Source organism: Hippoglossus hippoglossus, chromosome 13 (assembly GCF_009819705.1).
Source record: "Hippoglossus hippoglossus isolate fHipHip1 chromosome 13, fHipHip1.pri, whole genome shotgun sequence".
In the NCBI taxonomy this organism is placed as follows: Eukaryota; Metazoa; Chordata; class Actinopteri; order Pleuronectiformes; family Pleuronectidae; genus Hippoglossus; species Hippoglossus hippoglossus.
The window spans coordinates 17,579,183-17,603,461 of NC_047163.1; the positions used below are offsets into that span (position 1 = coordinate 17,579,183).

Below are 24,279 nucleotides of genomic sequence, written 5' to 3' on the forward strand. Positions count from 1 at the left end.
GTTCTCACTATGTCTCTCCAAAGAGGATGTGATGAATTTTCATCTCATGCTGATGTCACTTGGACACTGTAAACTAGTTTGAATCTGAACCTGAAAGAAAGGTCCCAGTCAACTTCATTATTCATTCGATTCTTTGTTCAGAAACACAGGGTTTTCCTAAACATCTGCGTAATCTGCAACGGAAAAAGCAAACGCTGATGTTCTCGTCTCACTGAGGCTACAAGAAGTAGAAAGTGACGTCTGTGTTTTTTTTACTTTACCCCTGCAGCCACCGGCAGATCAAGTCAGACAGTCAGACCAAGTCCAAGTCGAACGCACCTAATGAAATGATCTACTGGTGTTACCGATGTATCATGTTTACAAGAACAGGAGACAACTGTGACCTTGACCTTTCAGCACCAGATTTTTATCAGTTCATCCTTGAATCCACCCGAACCTTTCTACTAAATTTGAAGGAATTCCCTGAAGGTGTTCTGCTGCATGCACAAGACCAAAAAGTCTCTTATATGGTGACAGTGACCTTTGCCCCTCAAACACCAAACTTATCAGTTCATTTTTAGTCCAAGTTAACATTTATACAAAATAGGTAGAAATTCACTCATGGTGTAAGTAAAAATCATATTCACCAGACTGGGACGGACAACCTGAAAACACACGTACAGAATTAGTCTGAACGAGATGCTGCAACTTCACGATTCTACTTAAATGAGCACTTCAAAGACATTTTGAATTATTTTTATTGGCACCTCAGTTGACGGAGAAGCATTTTAGCATTACCCATTGTTTTCATGTTTCATTTGATTCCTGAAAGAACTGACGTGAATGTAAATCCTACCCTGTTTGATTTAACACTGGCTACATAAATTAAAGCAGAGACATTTCATAGTGACACCAGCACATTCAAAATGCATTTCTGACGTTAAAATATTTCAAGTATTATAAGCAGAGCAAAACAACTTTTCACAGATCATCTCATCTCTTCCCTTTCTTTATTCCATCCGACTTCCAATATGAAATCAATTACTCTGCTTTTTAAAAGGATATCAAAAGAGATCATCTCATTGTGACGTGTACACATTAATGTCACTATGGCTCTTGATATTTCTATTCAGGGAGCAAAGCTTACACATGTATCAAAGCACATTCAAAAACAGATGAAACAGGAGGTGACACTGAGATAATCCTTGTTTCCAAACCAACATTGGTATAAACATGGAAGCGGAGCCACTCGATCACATTTACACCTGGAGTTGAGCTCGTTGTTTACATTTAAATGGACGGTGTGTGTGAGGTCCGTGTGCTTTTCTTTCTGTCGGCTCAGAAACGTCACTGGTGAGATTTCAGACCAGAGCAATCAGCAGTAATACTCTTGCTATACACAAACATACGTACTTAAATATTCCTAAAAAACATTAACAAATAATTACAAGGTGTAGAAAAACAACTTAAAGCCACTTGCTCTTGCTACGAAACGCTTCAAAGACGTTACATCGAAAAAAAAAAGACAAGATAAAGATGCAATAGTAAAGACATGAGGCTGTGCTGTGAGAGAAGAGGCATTAGAGCCTCACATCGTCTACGAATCGTCTTGTAGCACGAGTTCTGCTCCGTGCTCACATCGGGTGAGTCTTTGTGGGAAGTGACGGGATACCCAGACAACTGTTGGGTGTCTCATCCGAGTCGAGCTTCTTCGAGCCGTGCGTTGTGTGTTTTTTTTTCCTTTTTAAGGGAGAGGTGGCATTTGGTTGGCCGAGTTCATCTCCTGCACAAGTGTGTGTTCCAGCTTTTATCTGATGAGGTGGTAGGTGAGCCAGTACATGAAGATGGGCTGCGCAGCTGCTATAGACACGGTCACAGGGGTCAGGGTCAGGGTTAGGGGGACAGCAAGACTGCCAGCACCTCCATGACCAACCACACAAACGCTGAGCTGGCCTCAACTCCCAGCAGCTCCGGGGAAAACCTGAGGTGTGCATGAATAACAACAAATCAGAGCAGAGTTCAAGAATCAAATGATCATGAAGCATTAGATTTATGTATTTTCTTGGTAAAAAAAAAGAGACGTGGATGGATGCATTGTGTGCGTACTTGTGGTGTGCCGAGGGTTTATTATCAGTCCTTTGTTCTTAAAGCCTCAAACCTCATTCACACATTTCTTTCTGTCCGTCCGTCCGTCTAAGAAAGAACACACACGGACGGACGGACTGACACACGGACGGACGGACGGACAGACAAAAAGACGGACACACGCCAAAGACGCCAAATACTAAACCTTTTCTACTGCTGCAATAAATGAGTGAAATAAAGAAGAGACTGAAACTGTAACTTGTAGGTTTGAATGTGTTTATTGCAACAAACTAACCACATTAGAATAAATGGAATATTTATAGAGAAACTGTAGCATCAATTAAAGCTGAGTCAGGGCGAGTCATTCTTTATCTATTGTGTATTCAGTTTCATTATTGAGTTCATGTTGATAAACCCTTGAAGAGAAAATAAGAACCTGACTTTCATCTCTGTGAAACCAAAACCAACAGTTAATCAGCTTGTACCACATCCTCTGCACTCTGTGTCATAATGTAATGTTACTACTTGAAATAAAATAATTAGCTCTAAATGCCACATTATGTGTGTGTTTTTGTATTAAAAAGCAAAAGAACTCTGTATGTCTACATCACATTCTGTAATCGTAAGATTTACTGTACTACTGCCAAACAAATTTACAAAGTTCATTTTAAAATGAAATTCTTGGTCTTGAATTATTGGGCTCAGGATGTAGAACAGGTTGTCCAGTAACTAAAAGGTTGGTGGTTCGATCCCACCCTCCCCCATTCTGCATGCAAGATGTCCTTGGGCAAGATACTGAACCCCAGATTGAGGGTTATGAGTGTGTGTATAGAGAAAGTGCTGCACACAGATGCACTGTATGAATGTGTGTGTGGACAACACTGAGTGGTCACCAAGACTGGAAAATACAGACCATTTACCATTTAATTGTTTTAAAATATTATGTAGATACTATTTCATTGAATCAATTAAAACACACAATCCCATCTATTGCTCCTTAATTATACTATATTATATAATAATACATTATATAATATTATAAAAGTGACTAACACTTCATTCACACTTCACATAGTTTGAAGTACTGAAATTTCAAGTTAGGTTTTGCTCCTCTTATGCCGCCTTCACAGTTTCCTGCTATGCTCGTAAATAAGGCCACTTACCATCTTGGTTTCCCTTTTGGTCTAATTTAAATGACAATGGTTACCCAGCGACAAACTCAAAAACCATGTTTGACATTTTAAGTGTTGTAAACAGATACAATATGCTGCACTGGCAAAATTAGTGGTTTAAGTGAATATTTGCGAGTGTGATCGTGATAAGTCCGACGGCACGCGAAGGCAGCGTGAGTGGATATATTTGCCTCATCAGGGCAGAACAGCTCAGAGTCAACACTTCACTTCAGAGCTTCACCTCAGAGCTTCAGCTGCAGACATGGCGCAGCTGTACTGTTGGGGGGACAGCTCCAGTGGACAGTACGAGGCACAGACGGCCCTCAGCCCGGTGTCTTGGACCTTCCCCCGGGACATTCGCTCAATCTGCTGTGGGGACCAGTTCACTTTATTCCTCTCAGGGGATGGAGGCGTTTTCTCATGTGGACACAACTCAAGGGGACAACTGGGACGAAAGACACCCAAAGATGGAAGGAAACCAGGTAAAATAACAATAACAGTAATAATAATAATAACAGCAACAATAAATTATATTTATAGTTGTTTTTTTTATCCTTATTTTTTGTATTCTTTTAATCTTATATTTTTACTTCTGACTTAGTGTCTTATGATACCTTGCTGCTGTAACACAAGAATTTGGGCTCTCTCTCTCTCTCTCTCTCTCTCTCTCTCTCTCTCTCTCTCTCTCTCTCTCTCTCTCTCTCTATCACTCTATCACGCTCTCTCTATCTATCTATCAAGAATACAACCCTTTTCTGTTCTTTTACTGTTGAAATGGTATTTGCAGGATTATTATCTGGTTGTCTGCAGTAATGTTTGTCAACATGTGTTTACTGATGTAATTCTTTAATGGCATCTATCAGTTCATCTCATCAGAGGCTGAGTCTCACTTTCGTTTCCGTCTCTTCAGTCCAGAAAACGAAACTTAACCAGAAGCTGCATTTAAGTTTTGTGCTGCATTCAAGTTCATGTGGGAAATTTTGGTCACCCAGCACAATGTGGCTTTCACGGTTTGGATATTTTGTCTAGTTTAGTCTGATGAACTGCAGGGTATTGGTGGGCACTGGTTAATTCAGTACTGGTTAATACATTTAGTTGGACTCAAGGATGAACTGATTAGCTCTTGGTCAAAGGTCAAGGTGACCTCCTGTTCTTGTGAACATGACATATCAGAGACACCTGTAGAAGGCTGATTAGAATTTGGAGGTCAAAGGTCAAGGTCATTGTGACCTCATAAAACAAATGTTTGCCTTGTGAACACCTGGAGAGATCCCTGTCTAATGCCACACACATATTCACAGACTCACAGATTAACTGATTAGATTTGGGTGGTCAAAGGTCATGTCCTGGTTGGTGGAGACTAGTTAGGCCATGCTGAGGCTTGCTTTTGTGTTTGTCAGTCTGACTCCTTTAAATTGTGTCTCTTTGTTGTAGCTTATCACAGTTTTGAACAGTTTAGGCAGATTTTACATCATTAACACCAGACTGAAATTAATGTGTTAACACAAGTATTGCTATTCCTAAGTTAACTTTCTAGCGTGGGTGTTTTTTTCTCTTGTCTGTCATCCCGTGTCAGGTCGTGTGAAGGGGCTTGGCGGCGTGGTGACGATGGCATGTGGTCAGGACCACTGTCTGGCTGTGTGTGCGTCTGGAGACGTGTTCTCCTGGGGGGCTGCAGAGAATGCACAGCTGGGGATGTTGGTGGATCGAAAGCAAACCTTCATCAGACCAAGGCAATATAGTCTCTGAGATATGTGAATCATTATGCATACTACCACTAAAGCCAGTAGATGGTGGGTGATGAAAGCAAAGCTGTTTTCAGTTTACAATTGTCTAATTTTATTGCAGTCGGGTGCCCATACCACTACGGGTACCAGTGATTCATGTTGCCTGTGGAAACGTCCACTCTCTGGCATTGACCAAAGGTAAGAGACTAAACACACTGATGACCTTTTTGTGTTTTCCAACTACAGTATCAAAGCTTTTATAATTCAATCTACCGCTTTGGTTCAGATCATTTTAATAGATCGATTACTTTTTTTAACGATATCGGACTGACACAGACATTCACGGGAAGTGCGGGTGCTGATCTCATTCATGGCAGCAACTTTCATAGAATCACTTTCTCTTTTGTCAATAAAGTAAAAGCACAACTGGATTTTTTTGCTGCAAAAGTTTATGTCGAGCTAAATTGAGTTTTTATTTCGAAAAGTTGTAAACTTGGGTCTGAAGATTTTGTTGGTTGGTTAACAGACCTCTGAAATAGAGCCAACATGCAGCGTATGAAAAAACAACAGCAGTTCAGTAAACCATTCAAACGTTCATAAATGCCACACACATGCACAGTAACAAAGCAAATTCTTTTTATTTTCTTTTTTACTTTGTTTTCTACCACTGCTGAGGAAGTGTACAGACATTCAAGTCGAATACAACTGTTTGATTTTTGCACTCTTTTCACTTCCCAGGAGGAGACGTCTTCTCCTGGGGTTCGAACAGTCATGGTCAGCTGGGTCTGGGGAAGGAGGTGGCCCTGCAGCCCACGCCCGTCCTGGTGTGCGCTCTGTCCGGCGTACCTGTGACCCAGATAGCAGCCGGAGCCAGCCACACCCTGTTCCTCACACTCGCAGGCCTGGTGTACTGCTGTGGAGCCAATAAATCTGGCCAGCTGGGCCTCAACAGGGTGGATGAGAAGGGTACAAATCATTTACCTTAACTCAGTCACACACTCACGCAGCAGATTGTCCATAATATTGGACAATTTGCCAAGTGTCAATGTATACACTTACCACCTGCAGACAATGTAGACAAGTTTTATGCCTCTGCGCCGTCAACAGCCAGTGTCTGGAGGCATTATGTTTTCGGTTTGTCCATTCGTCCATCCACACGTCCGTCCCTCCCATTATTGTGAACAAGATATCTTAAGAATGTCATGAGGGAATTTCTTCAAATTTGGTAAAAAACTTTCCCTTGGACTCAAGAATGATCTGATTAGATTTAGGCCACAGTGGCCTCACAAAACATGATTTTGACGCCTTGATTGAAATTTTGACCAGTTGTCACTTGGACTCAAAGATCAACGGATTAACTTAAAGTCACGGTGACCTCATAAGAGAAGAAAAAAAATCTTACACTAGACCTTTTCAGAAAAGTGCTGTAAAAAGTGTTATAAAATGACTTTCTGGGTTATTTAGAATATTCTTTGCTTTTAATGGTAACACAAAAGCAACCTTAACCTCTGGATTATGTATTTCATCTTAGGGAGGCTATGAAAAAGGTATTTAAAGTAATCAATTAAAAATATAAATGTTGTCCTTTTTATGCCCATTTCTTTCCACGACTAACAGGCAGGTTTAACATCTGTATGGTACCTGCGCTCAGACCTCTGGGTGTCTCCTTCATGAGCTGTGGAGAAGCTCACTCCGCTGTGTTAACAAAGGTACAAACTTCACTGATCTTCTCAGTCTGCCTCTCATCCCGATGTCTTGATTTATCGACCCAATGAGTGGCCATCTCTTTTTCTAACAATGCAATGCTTTGATTTCTAGGATGGTAAAGTTTACACTTTTGGAGAGGGAACCCACGGTCAGCTGGGTCACAGCTCCTCCGCCAATGAAGTGAGATTGGTCGATGGTCTGGACGGACCGGCCTCACAGATCGAATGTGGCCGGTAAAAAGGACACACTGAAACTGCATTTTCACATTTACATATTTTTAGGGTAACACAATGATTAAAGTATGATTATAGTCAGTATATATAACTAATCATATACCAGTACTCTATAGAATACTTATGATATATGTGGTTCCTTTCCCAGGAGTCACACTCTGGTGTTGGGCTCGTCTGGTCAGCTGTGGGCTTTTGGCAATGGGGTCAAAGGTCAAATTGGGACTGGACGAGCAGAGAACAATCTGAGTCCCACTCTGGTTCAACTTCCATGGACCGCTGACAGTGCAGCAGCCATACCCACTGGTATGTATGTATGTATGTAAGTATGTATGTATGTATGTATGTATGTATGTATGTATGTATGTATGTATGTATGTATGTATGTATGTATGTATGTATGTATGTATGTATGTATGTATGTATGTATGTATGTATGTATGTATGTATGTATGTATGTATGTATGTATGTTAGGGCGGTGGGGAGTATGTGTCTTTGATCATATCCCCTCCACTTCATTTAAAGTTCCTCATTTCCTCTGTATTAGTAACATGGCTATCAAACAGAATTTGATTAAAGTAAAATATGTAGTTAAATGATTGTTTAAGGATCTTGATTTGAAAAGCAACACATTTTCTGCAAAATTCTGTCACGTTAGGATTTCAAAGATTAGCAGATATATGTGACATTAATATATCATAATTTATTACTAATATTATTATTTCTTATTTGTCATTATTGTTTTTATTTCTTTAAACAGACTTGAAAATATCAGCCGGGTGGAACACAAACTTTACTTACTCTTCACATGCGCAGGTAAATAAAATAAATAAAAATGTAACTTCTACATTCATACTGATTTCATGTTCTGTGCATCAAAAGTTGTAATGTTTCATTTCAGGATTAAAGTATTTTATCATGTTTATTAAACTGGCTGCCTTACAATGTATGTCTACTTTCTTTAAAGAGTCATGGACAGATAACTGGACGACTCGATGAGAGGAAGCTGCAAACATGGCTGTCAATGAGACACGGCAATGCAGAGGCAAAGAGGTAGTTTTATTAAATATATTAATATGCTAACGCTAATGTTTTCAAAAATGTAATATTAGCACTACAATCAGTGACTGATGTTTTGGGGCTCTTCCAATACTTTTCTCTTTTTGTGCAACAGAGAAATATCGTCAATATTTTTGACAAGTTCAAGTCTTGTTGCAAGTTTCACAAAAGACAAGTAAGTTTCTTTTTTATCGGCTTATGATTTCTGTGATGTTTTAAGATAAGACAAGATAGAATTTTATTTGTCCCAAAGGAAATTCTTGTTCCAGATATAAATCCAAAGTTACAATAAAAAAGAATCAAAACAATAAAGTATAAAGAAATAAGTGAAGTCAAAATATTAGTATATTATTATATTATAGTATATAATATTAAAATATGTAGGGTAAATGTAAGAAGACTATCACCTGGATATATAAATATACAATATATTCTTATTCTCCTACATGATTGTAAAATATATGTAAAAACTAAACTTAAAAAGAAGAAGTCATATTGGAAATAAGAAATGAGAAGTAATATTGCACAGGATGTTTATATATAATAATAGAAGTAATATCATCCATGAAATAATTTGGGATTCATGCAATCCCAAATGACACAGAAATAAAAACATTATAAATATATTATGTTGTAAATATTATAGATTATAAAATAATATAATAACACTAATATAAAATAGTGTGTATGTATTCATGTAATACAATAAATATTGCACAACATTGAACAAATGATATTAATAGTTTAGTGAAAATGTAAAAATATAATAAATCAGTTCTAAACTTGAATTCTTTGCCTGTGTTATCAGTGGGTGTTCATTAGAAGCTGGTGCTTTAACTGTCGACCTGGAAGCTGCGAGCCGAGCTTTTGACCAGCTGTTGGAAATACCATGGATCAAACAAGCAGTTAAGAAATTCCTTTGATTGATTTTCACATGTTCAGATCATTATCATGCTTCTGTGCTTGAGACAGACCCAAGACATTGGGTTGTTCATCCATCTGCATGTGGTCTTGTGAACACGATATCTCAAGAACGCCTTTGGGAAATTCCTTCACATTTTTTGCTAACGTTCCCTTTGGAACATCAAAGATGAACTGATTAGATTTCAGTGGCCAAAGCTCACGGTGACCTCTTGAGTCTGAAGGAAAATGTATATAAACTGCAGTGACTGGTGGAGACGACCAACCACAGGGAGAAGGTTTGGTGGTCAAAGGTCAAGGTGGCTGTGAAATTTGGCACAAATGTTCATTTAGACTCGTGGATTACCAGATTAGATTTGGGTGGTCAAAGGTCAAGATCCTGGTTGTATCTCAAAGTCTGCCCTGACTGGTGGAGACGAACAACCACAGGGAGGTCATTCTACTTTATGTTTTCTGCCTTAGACTTTAGAAATAAACCTCCACTGTTATGTCATAATTCATTAGACTCTTTGGCCACAGGCATTTTGTAATTTAGTGACTGATTCTTTTACATACAAACAACATCACTGTATTATCTCATTTTGTTATGTTTCTCACAGATGAACCTTGAGATCCTCATGCCATTGCATTGTGAATCAACGATGACCCTAAAATCTCCAGAGATCCTGCTGATTCTGCTGACGTGCCCTCTTCTCCAAGAGGACTCCAGTGTCATCAAGTGGTCTCTGCCTCTGGCGATCATCATTGGAAATCTGAAAGAGAAGCCTCTGGCAGCGCTGAGTAAACTACCTACCTACCATACATTGTTTGTTTACCATACTAAGAGTTAGTTTTGAATCTTGTGAAATTTAAATGTTCATATTTTCCTTGATATCATAAATAATGTTCCTGCGCTAACCTCAAACCACATGTGGAAGGGCACAATATAAAACTGTACACAAATAATCAACCATACAACAATGCTCTCTGCTGTGGAAGTCATACAGTGTGAGTTAACCGTGTTATTTTGTTCGGCAGTTGGCTGGTGGTCTTCGGTGTCACCCTCTATCCTGATGAAGCACATCATGGTCTTCAAAAACGCCCTTGCCTTCATGCTGAAAAACCGCCTCTTGAAAACTCACAACCCGGGAATCAGATACCTGATGGAAGCTCTGAAACTACTTTACAAGGTCAGTGTCATATTTTTATGATCATTTTTATCATCACCAGTGGCTTCAGTGCAGGATCTGCTATACGTGTTGAATTAGGGATCAAAAATTATCTCATGTCTTTTATCTCAAGACTAAGAATCTATTTTCTACGACGGAGTGTTTGGGTCATATTGAAGAAAAAAACCTTCTGAGATTTAGAGAATAAAGACGTAATTTGATGGGAATTTTTTTTTTATACCGTAGAAACCACTTATATCATATGTTCTCTCTCTCCCTCTCTCTCTCTCTCTCTCTCTCTCTCTCTCTCTCTCTCTCTCTCTCTCTCGTGCTCTCTCTCTCGTGCTCTATCTCTCTCTCTCTCGCTCTCTCTCTCTTTCTCTCTCTCACAATGCCACACACACCATTTGGGAACCACTGGCTTAGCCAATGAACTTTGGCTTAAAACTATACATCTGACCAGGTAGAAATCTGATGCTTTCAATGCTTTTTTCTATAACATATTACAATATTTGTTTGCAGGCCAACAGAGCTGGAAATTCCTACAAAGTCCCACTGAGCATGTTTTACGTGGAGGAAATCAGGGACACTGTGCAGGGGGAGGAAGACATTGGTCGGTGGTTAGAATTGTCGAAAGCGGAGGTAAAATCATACAGTCCAGTATATGTGATGTTGAGTTTTACATTTCTGTTGTAGTGCTTATTGCTAAAATAACGTCTTAACAAATGATCCATTACTGTCTCAAAGGATGATGAAAACACACCTGCCATTTTCTGCCGCTTCCCGTTCTTGTTGACTCTGGATTGCAAGGCAAGGGTCTTCATCATCCATTCGGCTGTAATGAAGGTACAACAGAGATGAGATCATTTGACTGAAGATCAGTATCAACAGCACTGTGTAGTACAACTGTAACTTAAGAGACACTGTGTAATTCTATTAAAACTACTTTCAAATCTGTGGTGATTTCTTCATAAAGGAGTTTTTTGTGCTTACAGAAAATGGGCCTTTTAATTGACTGCTGGGATGAAGAAGCTTTGAGAAATCCCCAAAACTTTCCCCTGCCCCCACGCTTCCTGCTGACCCTGAGACGATCTCACCTCGTCGAAGACACCTTCAGACATCTGGCTGCGGCCGACCACTGCTTCTTCAAAAGACAGCTTCTGGTAAACAGGCGATCAAAAAGCTTTGTTCTTCTGAAAATTAATCCGGTTGCTTTCGCAGTGACGTTAGTTCACTCGCTCCAGCAATTTAACCTTGCACGACTGTATAGAAAGATGGATGACATGACTGCTCCCTAAAAGTGATGCCAAAGCATCTCAATTACCACCTGGTGGCTGTCTGCAGTACAGGTCTTAAGCCTGCCTTCTCCATGTTAGTGGATGGGACATAGACCAAACTTTAAAGTCAAAGTGCACGTCAAATTTTATTTCTCAAAGGGTTTGTGTAAGTTTAGGTAGTTTATCACACTGATCCAATACATTTTAAGTTATTTGATTGTATAAAAATTAGGTTAAAAATTTGAATGTCATTATTGACAGCTGAGACTGACATGCGATTGGTCGAGGGCGTGTTCCGGTGGGACCTTTATACAGCGGCCTCCTCCCCCGATCGCTACAGTGCAGACTCCTAATGTGCAAAATGGTAGCGTTCTTATGCTGGGATATTTTGGTTTCATTTCTGGATAGTGGGAGGAAGTCGACCATCTTTATATACTCTCTGGTTCTCAAACCTGTGGGACTCACACAAGTTTTAGAATTTGGTGTAATAACTAGAGGATTGTTTGAAGGTGAAGTGCTGGAATTAATTGTCATTTAAATAAATTTGGAAGTGTCTATTTGAAGTCTCTTCACAGTACCATGAGTTATAAGTCATGCTTGGATATTTGTCATCAGAGCTGATTGGGTTTGTGTTCTGCGGGTCATTTACGCTCTCCTCCCTAGGTGCAGTTTGTGGATGAGAGAAAAGTGATGAACGTCAACAAGAGGGACCTCTTCCTCCACATGTTTGATGAGCTCATCGCTCCCGAGTCTGAGATGTTCATGTACAATGAGAGCAAGACTCTGATGTGGTTCCCTCCCAGAGTAAGAGCATTTCATTTCAGTGAAAAATTGTGTATTGGCCAAAGCCAGTTTAGCTGGTATTTGTACGATTTGTCTTCTGTAAACAGTTATCAAACGTTACCAAATCATACATGTAATAGTTTTCTTTTTTATTCATGAACCAAACAGCCCAAAGTGGAGGAGAAGCGTTACTTCCTGTTCGGAGTTCTGTGTGGCATGGCTCTTTACAACAACAACATTGTCCACCTGCCCTTCCCACTGGTTCTCTTCAAGAAGCTGGTCGGGGTCAAACCCTCAATGGATGACATGAAGGAGTTCGACCCTGTCATGGCAGAGTAAGACATTTTTTATAGAGCTCAACAGCAACATTGTTTTGAATATGAATTTTGATTGTCAGTCACAATATTTTAACCATCCAAAGTAGACTCACCACAAGCTATGAGATTGTGAAATAATGTTACATATCAACTGCATTTAAAGAAAAACGTGTTTTAGTCACATTGTCAAGGAGAAGTACTACACTACCCACAATCCTCAGGTGTAGTAGCTGCGTCTCTGATTGGTGGAGCTCACTGATACAAAGGAAATGGATCGAACCGCTCAGCATTAATACTGTACATCAATGTACGATACACTATTTGAAATACTATATACATACATACAAGATATAAACTACAATAAATTGCAACACTAATTTGTTGAATTCAAGAAGAGGTGCTGGAAGTCTTTGAAAATTCCCTCACTCTTGAAATAATCATTTCCTTTGCCTTTTTTTCAGTTTTCCTATATTTTCTTTGCTCTAAATCAAATGTTTTATGATCATAATTTATCTCTTAGCTGTTTGGCCTGGCTTAAAAAAGAAATGGGACATTTACTTCCGGAACCAAAACCGTTGTATCACTGTTATGCTGGAAGAATATAGCTTAGGAAAAATTGTTTAACTCTACAAAAGTGACATCCTGTGAATTGGAACCCTAAGTAGACTTAAAATAATGATTTAAACACCATGACACCACAACTGTACAGACTTGATCTTACTCATGATCATGTTTCCTGTGTCTTCAGGTCTTGGCGTTGCCTGATGGACTACACTCCAGATGTCGTCGAAGATATGTACATAACCTTTAACGTAGGTTCAGTTACTCACAGTTAGACTGATACTCTGCTGCCTAAACTTATTTCTGCCATATTCCAGTGTAACTGTGATTCTTTACAGGTGGCCTGGGGTGGAGAGCAAGTTGAGCTTGATCCAAAAGAAGCTGGAAAACCTGTCACAGGCTCAAACAAGTGTGTTAATACAGAACCATCTACACAACACTCACAATGGGTTGGCTTCACGACTGTTACATATTTAAAGGATTATTTTTTATGACAATGTCTGACGTTGACTAACACAACAATATCCAGCCTCACAATGTTCAAAAAAACTTGCTATTGCTACCATCTAGAGGTTAAACATATGAAGTGGGTGCATGCTTTGTGACCAGTTAAGCTGCGTTTCTGCTGGTCAAAAAAACGCACAAACATCTGGCTTTTGCCTGCAATGTTAATAAATACAAGTGGACAAAAAACAGGGTATTAGAAACTTCAGAATGACACTATGAGTGGGATATTTCATATAATGATTTACTGTCTTTTGTAACTACCTAAGGACTCTCTGATAAAAGTTAAAATAAAACAGGACTGTATTGTAATAAAATGATCAAATGAAATTTTTATAAAACAAGAAAAAAAAAAGACTCAGGTAAAAATTCAGTGGGCAGTAAAGTTCAAATATGAAACCACCATATTCAATTGCCGACTGAAGTTGTACTTTCTCATTTCTCTCTATTGAAAGGAAAGAGTTTGTTGATGCCTTTTTCAACTACGCCTTTACCAAGTCGGTGGAGGGCGTGTTTGAAGAGTTCAAGAGAGGGTTTTTCAAAGTGTGTGACATGGATGTGGTGGAGTTCTTCCAGCCGGAGGAGCTACAGGCGGTGATGGTGGGCCAAGAAAACTACGACTGGCAGGTGTTCAAGCAGGTTTGTTGAAAACCATCAGACAACATTAAGTCTTGAGAAGTCTTAAGAACACATAGGATCTATTTTACAGAGTCTAACAGAATGAATCACCACGTAAGGCTGCAGAGGGCAATGTTGTTCAGTAAAAGTTACATTGTGTAACTTTAAGGAACTCTTCCAAGACAGTAAGTCCACTGCTTAACACCAAACAAATCAACACAAGAAATCCTAGATGGCAAATCAGAAAAACAGAATATGTCTGATCTCGATAGATGGTTCAGGGTTTTCTCCCTGCGATTTTAAAATCTCACCCTTACCACACAATAACACAGAAAAATAACGCCGGCTTTGTGGACATCATGGAGTTCGTGTTCCTAACCTTTAAATCGAAAGCCCATGTTGTATTTGTGTGTATAGGTTTTAATTGTTGTTTTTACAAACAGAACACAGTTTATGAAGGAGAGTATCATGAAGGACATCCAACCATCATCACCTTCTGGGAGGTGTTTGAGGAACTGACAGCTGAGGACAAGAAAAAATTCCTTTGTAAGTATTGTGACTGTGTTTAAGCTGTTCCTCTACCTTGATTGATTTATTGATTAAACCAGCATCTCATCAATGTCCCTGTGTCCAGTGTTCCTCACAGGCTGTGACCGCGTACCCTTCCTGGGTATGAACAGCATCATGATGACAGTCACCGTCTTACCCAACAGCAACGAACTCCATCTGCCAGAATCCCTCACCTGTCACCATCTGTTGTCACTGCCCAACTACCAGAGGGACCCGGTGGAGAGGACCATGCAGACCAGGCTTCTTAAGGCCATTCATTACAAAGGAGGCTTCTATAAGAATGAAGAAACCAGAGCCTGAAGAAACTATGGTGTCTTACTTTCCGTTAGTCACTGCACATTGTTATTATATATTAATAGTAACAATTATTATGAAGGGAGTTAATGTGGATTTATTTAGTAGCATCATTTTTATCACTTATCGTTAAAACCCTGTCTGCATTATTTTCTTTTTCCTAGTTCTCTTGGTGATGGTTGATGACACTTGCACATGTTAACTATATTATAGAGCTTTGATGAGTTACAAATATAAATATAGAAATGTAGGGAGGGGGGGGAAAAAAGAGAGAGAGAAAGAAATAAGGAGCAAAATAGAGATAAGAGACAGAAAGAGAGGGAAAGAAGTAAAGAAAGAAATGGTAAAAAAAAGAAGAGAAAGAGAAATAAATGGAAAGAGGGACAAAGAAAGAAAAACAGAGCGAGAAACAAGAAAGAAAGTGCATTACTGACATGTATATAATCAGGAAATGGTTAATTGTTCTGTCATTTGTTACGTAATAACCAAATAATAAATGTTAATGTATTATTTTAGAGCATGATACAGGCCCACACATCAAAATACAATCTTTTAAGAACCAACATTAGCTGTGGAATATTATTTTGTATTTGTTGTGTGTTGATTTATAAAGAAGAAAAAAGTTCTCACTATGTCTCTCCAAAGAGGATGTGATGAATTTTCATCTCATGCTGACGTCACTTGGACACTGTAAACTAGTTTGAATCTGAACCTGAAAGAAAGGTCCCAGTCAACTTCATTATTCATTCGATTCTTTGTTCAGAAACACAGGGTTTTCCTTAACATCTGTGTAATCTGCAACGGAAAAAGCAAACGCTGAGGTTCTCGTCTCACTGAGGCTACGAGAAGTAGAAAGTGACGTCTGTGTTTTTTTTACTTTACCCCTGCAGCCGCCGGCAGATCAAGTCAGACAGTCAGACCAAGTCCAAGTCGAACGCACCTAATGAAATGATCTACTGGTGTTACCAATGTATCATGTTTACAAGAACAGGAGGCAACTGTGACCTTGACCTTTGAGCACCAGATTTTTATGAGTTCATCCTTGAATCCACCCGAACCTTTCTACTAAATTTGAAGGAATTCCCTGAAGGTGTTCTGCTGCATGCACAAGACCAAAAAGTCTCTTATAAGGTGACAGTGACCTTTGCCCCTCAAACACCAAACTTATCAGTTCATTTTTAGTCCAAGTTAACGTTTATACAAAATAGGTAGAAATTCGCTCATGGTGTAAGTAAAAATCATATTCACCAAACTGGGACGGACAACCTGAAAACACACGTACAGAATTAGTCTGAACGAGATGCTGCAACTTCACGATTCTACTTAAATGAGCACTTCAAAGACATTTTGAATTATTTTTATTGGCACCTCAGTTGACGGAGAAGCATTTTAGCATTACCCATTGTTTTCATGTTTCATTTGATTCCTGAAAGAACTGACGTGAATGTAAATCCTACCCTGTTTGATTTAACACTGGCTACATAAATTAAAGCAGAGACATTTCATAGTGACACCAGCACATTCAAAATGCATTTCTGACGTTAAAATATTTCAAGTATTATAAGCAGAGCAAAACAACTTTTCACAGATCATCTCATCCCTTCCCTTTCTTTATTCCATCTGACTTCCAATATGAAATCAATTACTCTGCTTTTTAAAAGGATATCAAAAGAGATCATCTCATTGTGACGTGTACACATTAATGTCACTATGGCTCTTGATATTTCTATTCAGGGAGCAAAGCTTACACATGTATCAAAGCACATTCAAAAACAGATGAAACGGGAGGTGACACTGAGATAATCCTTGTTTCCAAACCAACATTGGTATAAACATGGAAGCGGAGCCACTCGATCACATTTACACCTGGAGTTGAGCTCGTTGTTTACATTTAAATGGACGGTGTGTGTGAGGTCCGTGTGCTTTTCTTTCTGTCGGCTCAGAAACGTCACTGGTGAGATTTCAGACCAGAGCAATCAGCAGTAATACTCTTGCTATACACAAATATACGTACTTAAATATTCCTAAAAAACATTAACAAATAATTACAAGGTGTAGAAAAACAACTTAAAGCCACTTGCTCTTGCTACAAAACGCTTCCAAGACGTTACATCGAAAAAAAAGACAAGATAAAGATGCAATAGTAAAGACATGAGGCTGTGCTGTGAGAGAAGAGGCATTAGAGCCTCACATCGTCTACGAATCGTCTTGTAGCACGAGTTCTGCTCCGTGCTCACATCGGGTGAGTCTTTGTGGGAAGTGACGGGATATCCAGACAACTGTTGGGTGTCTCATCCGAGTCGAGCTTCTTCGAGACGTGCGTTGTGGGGGGGTTTTTTTCTTTTTAAAAAGGGTGAGGTGGCATTTGGTTGGCCAAGTTCATCTCCTGCACAAGTGTGTGTTCCAGCTTTTATCTGATGAGGTGGTAGGTGAGCCAGTACATGAAGATGGGCTGCGCAGCTGCTATAGACATGGTGAGGTACATCCTCAGCTGATTCCGGGCTCCTCTCACCAGCCTACCCTCTGCCGCCGCCTCGGATAGCAGCTTCAGACGCAGAGTGCGGATCTGTGGAGAGACAAGTTTTGACCAGGCGACAAAGTGAAGTGAAAAGAAAGATGTGTGAAGACAAAACCGTTCAATAAGGTTCAGAAGAGTTGATGAGTCTGTGGTAACAATGACCGTGTGTCTAGGGTTTTTTGTTGTCTTTTTGATACCTATGTGCAGATACAATGAAGTTGTATTACCGCCGATAGTCAGATAGTCTGATAGTCAGCAGGATTAAGAAAAAAATTACCGTTAGATTAATTGATAAAAAATAAATAAATAAATAAATAAATAGATAGGCAGTAGAGTTGACACGACATAAGTCAAAATATTTATGGGACTGATACTTTTTAGTGTGTGCAATTTGAAGCTAGTTGATTGAATTGAATTTAGCTCTACTGCGTGCTACCCTACTTTATTAGTCTATAGGTGTGTAGACAGAAAGCCTCTGTGATTAGAGGTAAAAGACTATTAATGAGCGCTTGCAGGAAAAATGTTCAATATCTCAACAAGGTAACATTTGTTCCAGCGTATCTAAATCATCTGCAGTGCCAAGGCATCTCATTCTAACAGCAGGAATCTGATACTAAGGCTGAGGGTGCCTCTGTGGACTTAACTCATTGGCTTAGAACAAGATTGCATTATTTTACATGCATACACTCCTCAGTGGGGTTACATGTGTTATATTTGCTAAAGCTGTCAAATGAGTCTTGAGCACATTTACATCAAAGAGTTAAATAATGTCTTCCAGCAAGAAAATGAGCAAACGTCAACCATCATGATCAGTCTGTATTGTAACCATGTGTTTACTAAATGTAGCTGAACAAGCGTCCTCAGTTATTTGTAAACAGGAATTCTGTCAGTGAAGATCAACAGTTAAAGCTCTTATACTCACCATGAAGACAAAGATGGCAGCACAGCACCACAGTAGAGAGAGATAATACGCTGGCTTCCCAAACAACAGGCCTGCTACTACACCTACGATCATCCTGAAGAGAAAAACAAAAATCAGAGACAGTTAATGTATAACATTCAGACAGCCTTAGTGTTTTTAACTGAGAGAACTTTAAAAAGCTGAAATGAATTCTTTCCTTAGCATCACTTAAGAGAAAATTTGCAGCAACCGAGCAAAAAGAAATACAAATTGATAAATCAAATCATTAAAACGCAAATAATACAAACAGAGAGAGTCTGATGACAATGTAAACACAAACACAGAGAGATGATGTCCATACCCAACATATTTGTAGCCAGAAAAAGCCAGCAGGTCTATGGTTGTGAGGTCTGTGTTTACGGTCACAAGGTAGAGGGACAGCAAGACTGCCAGCACCTCCATGACCAACCACACAAACGCTGAGCTGGCCTGAACTCCCAGCAGCTCCGGGGAAAACCTGAGGTGTGCATGAATAACAACAAATCAGAGCAGAGTTCAAAAATCAAATGACCATAAAGCATTAGATTTATGTATTTTCTTGGTAAAAAAAAAGACGTGGATGGATGCATTGTGTGCGTACTTGTTCTGTGTGCCGAGGGCCAGTCCGGCCACCAGGACGTATGTGATGAAGCCCATGGCAGGAATGTACAGATCAGGAGCATTCACGTCAAAGCGAGGAGCCACTGGAGTGTCCTGCTGGTAGCTCACCTCCCAGTTCTATAACACATGTGATCACACACACTTTAGACTCAATAGTGAAAGCATGTCCCAGATAAAAGGCCTGGTTTATTTTACCTGCAGCTTAACTTTCAATGTAGTAACTTAATAACTTGTTTAGCACCTTTCAATACACGTAAAGTGCTTTACAACAAGCAATATAAAATTCACAAACAAAATCAAAGTAAAAATAAAGATAAAAATAGTAAAAGTCATAGACATCATACGATAAAAGCTTTTTTATAGAGATGCGTCTTAAGAAGAGAGAAACTCTTAGTTGATGTCTGCTCCCCCGAGTCTCCTCCTTAAAAGAATCTCAAAGTTCCACTAAATATCTCTGGTTTATGTTGGGACATAGACAGGTGGGTGTATCTCTAGGCTAAAAAGCAACATCTAGTACACTTCTGTCCGTCTTTGCAGCTCTCAGAGCTTTGTACATTTTTATACCAGTTAAACTTGTTATTTTTGGGTAGTTTTTCTCCTCACTCCTGTCAAGTGTTAAGGTCAAAGGATGTCACACCTTGTTAAGATCTGAGGCAAATTGTGATATGTGAATATGGGCTATACAGATAAAATTCAATTCACTGGTCAAATAAAAAAAACTAATATACTGTATACTTTACATTCTGGTAAACTTTTCCCACAGATTTAGCATTTGATGCATATGATCAACTACCTCTGCAAAGACATTTAGCACGTGTAAGCAGACTTACTTCGTGCATGTAAGGGAAAACTAGAAGGCCCAGCTTCTTCCCTACGTACACTGTGTCCACGGCAAAGTAGTATTTCAGCTTAGAAATTGGGATGAACCTGTCCAGCTGAAACAAGCAAGCACACATGTGAATTATTCAGCCATATGTGAATATGCTACTATTCAAGATGTTTATTAAAATATTGTTTGTATTGAAAACAAGTGCAGGCCACTCTTACATTCTTATCCACCATTTCCCTCCCTTGAGATGCCAACGAGCTGCCGTACGCCATGGCCAGGTTAGACATGGGGTCTGACAGGAGGGACTGGCCTGGGAATCCTTCTGCTTGCGGCCCAGCGTGCTGATTCCTGCCATGTAAAGAAAAAGCTTCAGCTGAAAAAACATGGTGACTTTTTGGCTGAACTTTTTAGTCAAATGTATCCAGGGGAGAATCGCTAAAAGCTGAAGAAACAAAAGAAAAGAATTTATTGTTTTGCAATTTCTTTTAAAGGAGTTTAAAGTTTCTTGAGCTGGAGACGATTTGATTGATTAACAAATGTATCAGATGACAAGCTGGAACGCAGGCTTGAAGGTGAAGACCATGCACGTCTACAGTCTGGGACTCTAACCTCAACCCGCCGTTGAGAAGTGGGGGCAGGATACCGGAGAACCAGAGCCGCTCAACACTGTGATCCAGTGAACCAGGTGGCTGGCGACACTGGTGAGTGTAATTCAGGGAGAAAGATTCTCGACACCAAAAGTGTGTGTTGGGACAGACGTGTCAACAGGGCAGGTTTTGGGTACCCAATAGAATCTATGAAGCTTCGGTAAGATTCTTGCATTATGTTTATTTTAAATACAGTGTATAACTGATAAGTGTCACGAGGGCTGTTAGACGCTCGGTTAAAAATGTACATTACAAATACAATGTATATTTACAGTGTGTCCTTTACAAAAATACAAACTTTCTACAGGATCAATAAGGAGTGAGTAATCGTGCTTTAGTTAACAGGTCTTGACTCAAGCTAAACGGCATCTGCACTTCCTCCGGCGTTTGACTTTCATACATGAACCACGCAGCAGGAGATTCTCTGCTCAGACGCATTTACAAGAACAAAAGAATCTCCAGAGTTTTCTGGTGAGGGCTGGCACAGAGGTAGGACTTAACATATTCATTCTGCTGCAGAGATCATGTGTTTTTGGCGTCGGCCATTTTCACCAATATCTCTCTATACTTAGTCTGTATCCCCTAAATGTGTGGCACCCCTTTTTAATCCTGAGATATTTGTATTATTTTTTCACTCGCTGGTCGGCGGTGAATCCTGCGGAGGATCCTCCTGCTGCATTCTCACTTGGGCTCTTCGGACATTATCAAGAGTTTTTACGAGGGGACTGGCAGGGGGAACTTCGGAGAAAGTACGGAGCCTCCCACTCGGACATTTGCCATCTCACATACAGCCCCTCCGGAGAATGTCAGAAGATTATCTGGAGTTCAGTGCATGTGTAAAAGCAGCTTCAGTGATTTCACATCTGGCAGGCCTCTCACCTGTAGCCGCTCTGTGGTCCGAGCCCAGCTCCACTTGTATCCTCAAACAGCTGGCTACCATCTGACCCATCTGGGGAGCTATTCCTTAGACGCATATTAGGCTCTGGATGACGCGAGAGAAAGGAAAGAGAAATGTCAAACAAAGGAGCAGATCTATACCTGTTTCACATGTTTGGGGTGCAGAGAGAGAGCAGTGTTGGAGGCAGGTAGGCAGAGGCAGGATTAAAATAAAAAAATATATATAAATAAAAAAATCAGCAAGCATCCCTTTCCATTGAAAAAACAATGCATAAAATGTGCAGCTATCTTTATTTTCTTGATTTATTTTGTTATATTATAATTATATATATTGAAATTTATCTCACATCTGTATTTTTTCTGTTTTATAAAAAGTAACCCTGTCATGCCGTTGCGATTATAAAGCTTATATAGCGTAAAGCAACTTGAGCAAAATGTAATATCGATCGTCTTATGATAAATAACTAATTCTGTGTGCAACGCTCTGCAGGAGAAAGAGCTTTAAACTCTGTTCCCCGAAGGACTAAATCACTTCATCACACACTTATCACAAGGGCAGATTACATCATCCTCAAGAACCTCCTTCCACCAGAGAGTCACTCCGGATTATATCTAAATTGTTTGTTATTGAAAATAAAGGAAGGCCAAAATTAACTTCTACCAAAATACTTTTTTGATTTCATCTGGGCTGTTGATTTATGTCATTTCTGCCCTTAAATGGATGTGCTGTTGTGTGAAGCACTTAGTAACAGTGTTTTGAAAAGTGCTGCATAATAACTACTTACACTGTTAATAATATCATTATTAAGAGTGTGTGATGTTTAGGTGATTATGAGCCAGACTGGCTGTGCAGAAGTAATATTCTAAACCACATTTAATCCTCTGATTGTTTACAAACTGGTCAGATGCTTACTTATGATAGATGATTGTTATGGACGCAGAGGTAACGTTTAATCTAACGTATTATTAGAGTTTAACCTCATTACTGACTTTGAATCTCATCACACACCGCTCTTCTTATGGATTTGAATAAAACACAGTAGATAATGACGGAGCTTTACTCAAACCACAGACCGAGGCTTGGAAACAGGAGCTGAACTGAGTAAACAACTAGCTTGACTTTACACCACAGATCGTGGTGGTTTCTAACTTGGTCCCACAACTCAAACCTCAACACAGGGAAACACGTCGTTCAAAGGACAAGAAGCTGCCGTTATCCACCCAGCCCGTGGAACGTTATGTGCGTTAGCTCGGTAGTTAGCATTGTTACGTCAGCTCAGAGCTGATTGATGATCTCAAAAGGAGGCTAACGCTGTCACTTCAGTTTTCATTTGCGTATATCGTCGTCAATGAAGCTTGTGTTATTTTGAGTTGTTTTAAAGTTAGCGGCTAAAAGCAGCGAGCTAACATGACGTCTCCGTGGCTTTAACCGCTGAACACGTGAAACAGCAGCAGGCTCAAAGTGCGCACACGGTGAAATCTGACTCGATCCACGGACTCACGTACGTAACTTACGCTGTCTGAAGCCGGGCTGAGCTGCAGTGGGATCCATCAGGAGTGACGCGGTGCTAGCAGCGGCTCAAATCACAGACGCCACCGACACGAAGCACACAGTCATTTATAACATTTACACGGAAGTGAACGTTTTCTTCTTCTTCTTCTTTCAGGGTTCAGGGTAGTTGATGTTTTAGTGCTGCCCCCCTCTGGACTGACGCGCCCTCAAACCTCCACATTCTCCATTTATCTTTTCAGATCTTTTACATGTCCTTGCATTCATAAGTATTGCATGTTTATTTATCATTATCATTTTATCATTAGAATCCAGTTGTAACATATGAAAACATACGATTAGGGTTTTAAATGGAGGACAAATCACTCAGAGTTTGGGGGAAATAATTGAATGATTTTATCAAGTAAGTATTTCTTACAGTTATTTTGTTTAAATATGAAGGCAAAAGAGGGGGGGGGGCTCTTTTGCCTGCATATTTAAACAAAATAACTATTTTCAAAAAATACCTAAAATGTTGTAAACTAAAAAAAGCAAAATCTCTTTACAAGTATCTATGCATCTTAATTTGAGATTGACCATGTGTGTGTGTTAAATGTGTGTGTGTTTGGTATTATATATATAATCTTATATATATATATATATAGTCTTTTTGAAATTTGAGTTATGTGATATTATGATTATGACGTGCCTTATTGTTTGGGATTTAGTTGAATATGCATTTAAAATGGCTGAACATGTTCACCCTACTCTGGCCTTTTATGTAATTTATTCAATTATCTTTTCTTATTTATACTTTTACTCCACTATTTCAGAGGAAGTTGTTCTTTTTACTCAAATAATTTGAAGAGACAACTGTAGAAAGCATTTAAAATTAGATCCAGCTCTAAAGTTCTGCCTACATCTTAAAATAAAATAAATAAATTGCAATGTTATAGCAGCAATCCCTAATAATAATATCTCATATTATATCTATAATTTTAAATTGTTTGCACACTCACCATATCAGTTTTATTAGGTGATGAAAAAGCAATGTACCAGTTACATCTATGTGTTTTCATTGTTTTTCTGGCTTTCAGAAGGATTACTCAAAAACTACAAAACCAATTTACATGATATTTTGTGGAGGGGTTGGTCACAACCCAAAGAAGAGCCCATTACATCTTGGAGAGGAGCCATGGCAGAGGTCTGTGTTCACTTCTAGTTGATGAACAATTTGCCTGATTTTCTGTAGTTTCATAAAACAGTTTTTACTTGTGTTTTCTCAATATCTGTGCACATTTGTTTTGTACCTGCGGTGTGCACTTTAAAAGATTTTTACATGACACAAAACGCAGGAAGCCAAACAAAGGGTGCACAGTATAAAC

At 39.3% G+C, this 24,279-nt stretch overlaps 2 protein-coding genes across 7 annotated transcripts; one reads left to right on the forward strand and one right to left on the reverse strand.

Moving 5' to 3' along the window:
• Nucleotides 1-720: 720 nt before the first annotated feature.
• On the reverse strand, nt 721-23,077 carry yif1b (Yip1 interacting factor homolog B (S. cerevisiae)). 6 transcript variants are annotated; one of them, XR_004615825.1, is made up of 10 exons: nt 22,912-23,013; nt 21,388-21,490; nt 20,080-20,209; nt 19,863-19,967; nt 19,013-19,149; nt 18,734-18,889; nt 18,394-18,487; nt 17,368-17,519; nt 1,025-1,790; nt 721-983 (listed from the first exon to the last, which is right to left on the reverse strand). XR_004615825.1 is itself a non-coding variant. In XM_034604018.1 (8 exons), exons 1-8 carry the CDS (start codon nt 22,955-22,957, stop codon nt 17,364-17,366), a joined length of 918 nt encoding a protein of 305 aa, XP_034459909.1. In that variant the 5' UTR covers nt 22,958-23,077; the 3' UTR covers nt 16,300-17,363. The 6 variants fall into 6 exon arrangements, 2 of the variants coding, with proteins under 2 accessions (XP_034459909.1, XP_034459908.1); XR_004615824.1 differs by having other exon boundaries at nt 725-983; nt 1,025-1,719; nt 17,289-17,519; XR_004615826.1 differs by lacking the exons at nt 721-983; nt 1,025-1,790 and adding an exon at nt 16,300-16,553 and having other exon boundaries at nt 16,600-17,519; nt 22,921-23,034.
• Nucleotides 3,478-15,210, forward strand: LOC117772684 (probable E3 ubiquitin-protein ligase HERC6). Its single transcript, XM_034604019.1, has 23 exons — nt 3,478-3,718; nt 4,813-4,969; nt 5,085-5,161; nt 5,702-5,929; nt 6,581-6,672; nt 6,782-6,903; nt 7,052-7,206; nt 7,662-7,717; nt 7,869-7,954; nt 8,076-8,135; nt 8,769-8,865; nt 9,481-9,661; nt 9,899-10,050; nt 10,552-10,671; nt 10,777-10,875; nt 11,025-11,192; nt 11,970-12,110; nt 12,258-12,424; nt 13,155-13,218; nt 13,306-13,376; nt 13,927-14,110; nt 14,533-14,635; nt 14,724-15,210. Exons 1-23 carry the CDS (start codon nt 3,499-3,501, stop codon nt 14,957-14,959), a joined length of 3,036 nt encoding a protein of 1,011 aa, XP_034459910.1. The 5' UTR covers nt 3,478-3,498; the 3' UTR covers nt 14,960-15,210.
• Nucleotides 23,078-24,279: the final 1,202 nt, after the last annotated feature.